The sequence below is a fragment of the Drepanopeziza brunnea genome (assembly GCF_022702325.1).
Source record: "Drepanopeziza brunnea f. sp. 'multigermtubi' strain 214-2 chromosome Unknown ctg3, whole genome shotgun sequence".
Taxonomy (NCBI): domain Eukaryota; kingdom Fungi; phylum Ascomycota; class Leotiomycetes; order Helotiales; family Drepanopezizaceae; genus Drepanopeziza; species Drepanopeziza brunnea.
Window position 1 is genome coordinate 3,272,960 of NW_027094066.1, and position 1,547 is coordinate 3,274,506.

The 1,547-nt window shown below is 49.1% G+C and overlaps 1 protein-coding gene across 1 annotated transcript; it reads left to right on the forward strand.

Annotated features, from left to right (window-relative positions):
* Positions 1 to 1,133: 1,133 nt before the first annotated feature.
* On the forward strand, positions 1,134 to 1,547 carry L3040_002828 (uncharacterized protein; the record flags this gene model as incomplete). The annotated part of the gene is made up of 2 exons (XM_066155698.1): positions 1,134 to 1,319; positions 1,470 to 1,547. 2 exons carry the CDS (start codon positions 1,134 to 1,136, stop codon positions 1,545 to 1,547), a joined length of 264 nt encoding a protein of 87 aa, XP_066012672.1.

Here is a 1,547-nt window from a genome sequence, read left to right on the forward strand (position 1 = left end):
ACTTGGTGGGTTGATGGCAGCGATAATGCCGGCCCTTGGCTACCCGCGCCGTCAGACTATTTTCACACGTCAGCTCTTTCCCAGGGTACGGAGTTCTAGAATACGAGGGCAGACAAGGCAAGGCAAGGCAAGGCGAGGCAAGGCAAGCGAATTCCAAAAAGGGAAACAGCAGGTGCAGACTGTACGGAGTATAGCTGCAAGCGTCGGAGTCCGCATGCTAAAAATTGAAGAATCGGATAATTCTCAGACACCTCCGTGACTCCTCAAGGACATTCTTCAACGAGTTGTGGCATCGTGGACGGATACCATGGGTCCTACTCACGAGTTCGAACCACTGTGGTTCGCAAGCAGGGATTCATCTGCAACTGAACGTTTATGAATGGATAGGCTACTTGTGCGTCAGAGATATCTCCGCTTACTAAGCGTTTTTTTTTTTTTTCTTTTTTTGATACGGACAGAGGGAGTACTTCCGGCCCACCTCCTCAATGCGGCCAAGGAAATGCCAAATTCATTCTTTCCCCTAGCAAAACCTCCAAAAGGTAAGTAAAGGTAGGTAAGCTTTCTGACACGTTCAAGTCCGTAGATCCGCAAGGCTTTCCGGAAAAAAAATGGGGGAGGGGGGAGTCTGCGTATCATTCATTCATTCATTCATTGAGTAAGCAGTCAACGACTGACTGACTAGGTAGTCAGCCGAGGAAATCCGCTACGCCGGCTACCGACTCTCTCTACTGACGGAAGCAGACACCACTCAGCATATGAAAAAGCCACGGTTTCTTTCACTTCATGATTACCCTGCTGCAAGCTTCAAGCTTCGAGAGCTAGGGATATTTGTGCGTCGGAAACCATGTTCTTCTCTCGAGCCTGTCGTCGTCGTTGCGGTGCGCGGATAGCTGCGGCTCGCGACGTCGCCAGCAGCAGCAGCAGCAGCCAGAGAGGAAATCCCCCCTTTACGAGCAGCAGGAGCAGCAGCAGCAGCGCTACAGGCAAGAGACATCTCCACGAATAGTAAGAGAAACACCTCTCCATCTATCCCAAATTTTTTTTTTTTTTTTTTTTCTTTTTCATATTAAAAAAATTTAAACCAAATTTCTGCTGCATTTCGCTCACTGGATCCATCTTGGCCAAGTCTCGTCATGGTGAACGATTCTCGCGAGATCTCCTCCTCCAACCTGGGTCCGGAGATCAAGGCTACGTTTGCAGGCGAGGTTCTGCAGTCGTCGTCATCGTCGTCGTCGTCGTCGTCTTCGGAACGAAACCCCAGGAGCGTATTTGCGTGTCGGGCGGTGAGTATCGCGGCATTGGAGGAGGCGCTGAGAAATGTAAATATTGTTTTTTCTTTTTCTTTTTCTTTTTCTTTTCTTACTAATCTAATCTAATCCTGCTTGCTGTACTTGTCGGCTTTGGAAGGAGGAGAAAGAAAAAAGGAAAAGAAAAAGAAGACTTGCTTACTTGCTTCCCGCGCGGGATAGGGGAAGCAGGATCTGGCTGCGGTGGAGATCTTGCCGCTGGAGACGGTGCATACTAGTTCTTTAGAGGGGGGGTCTTGA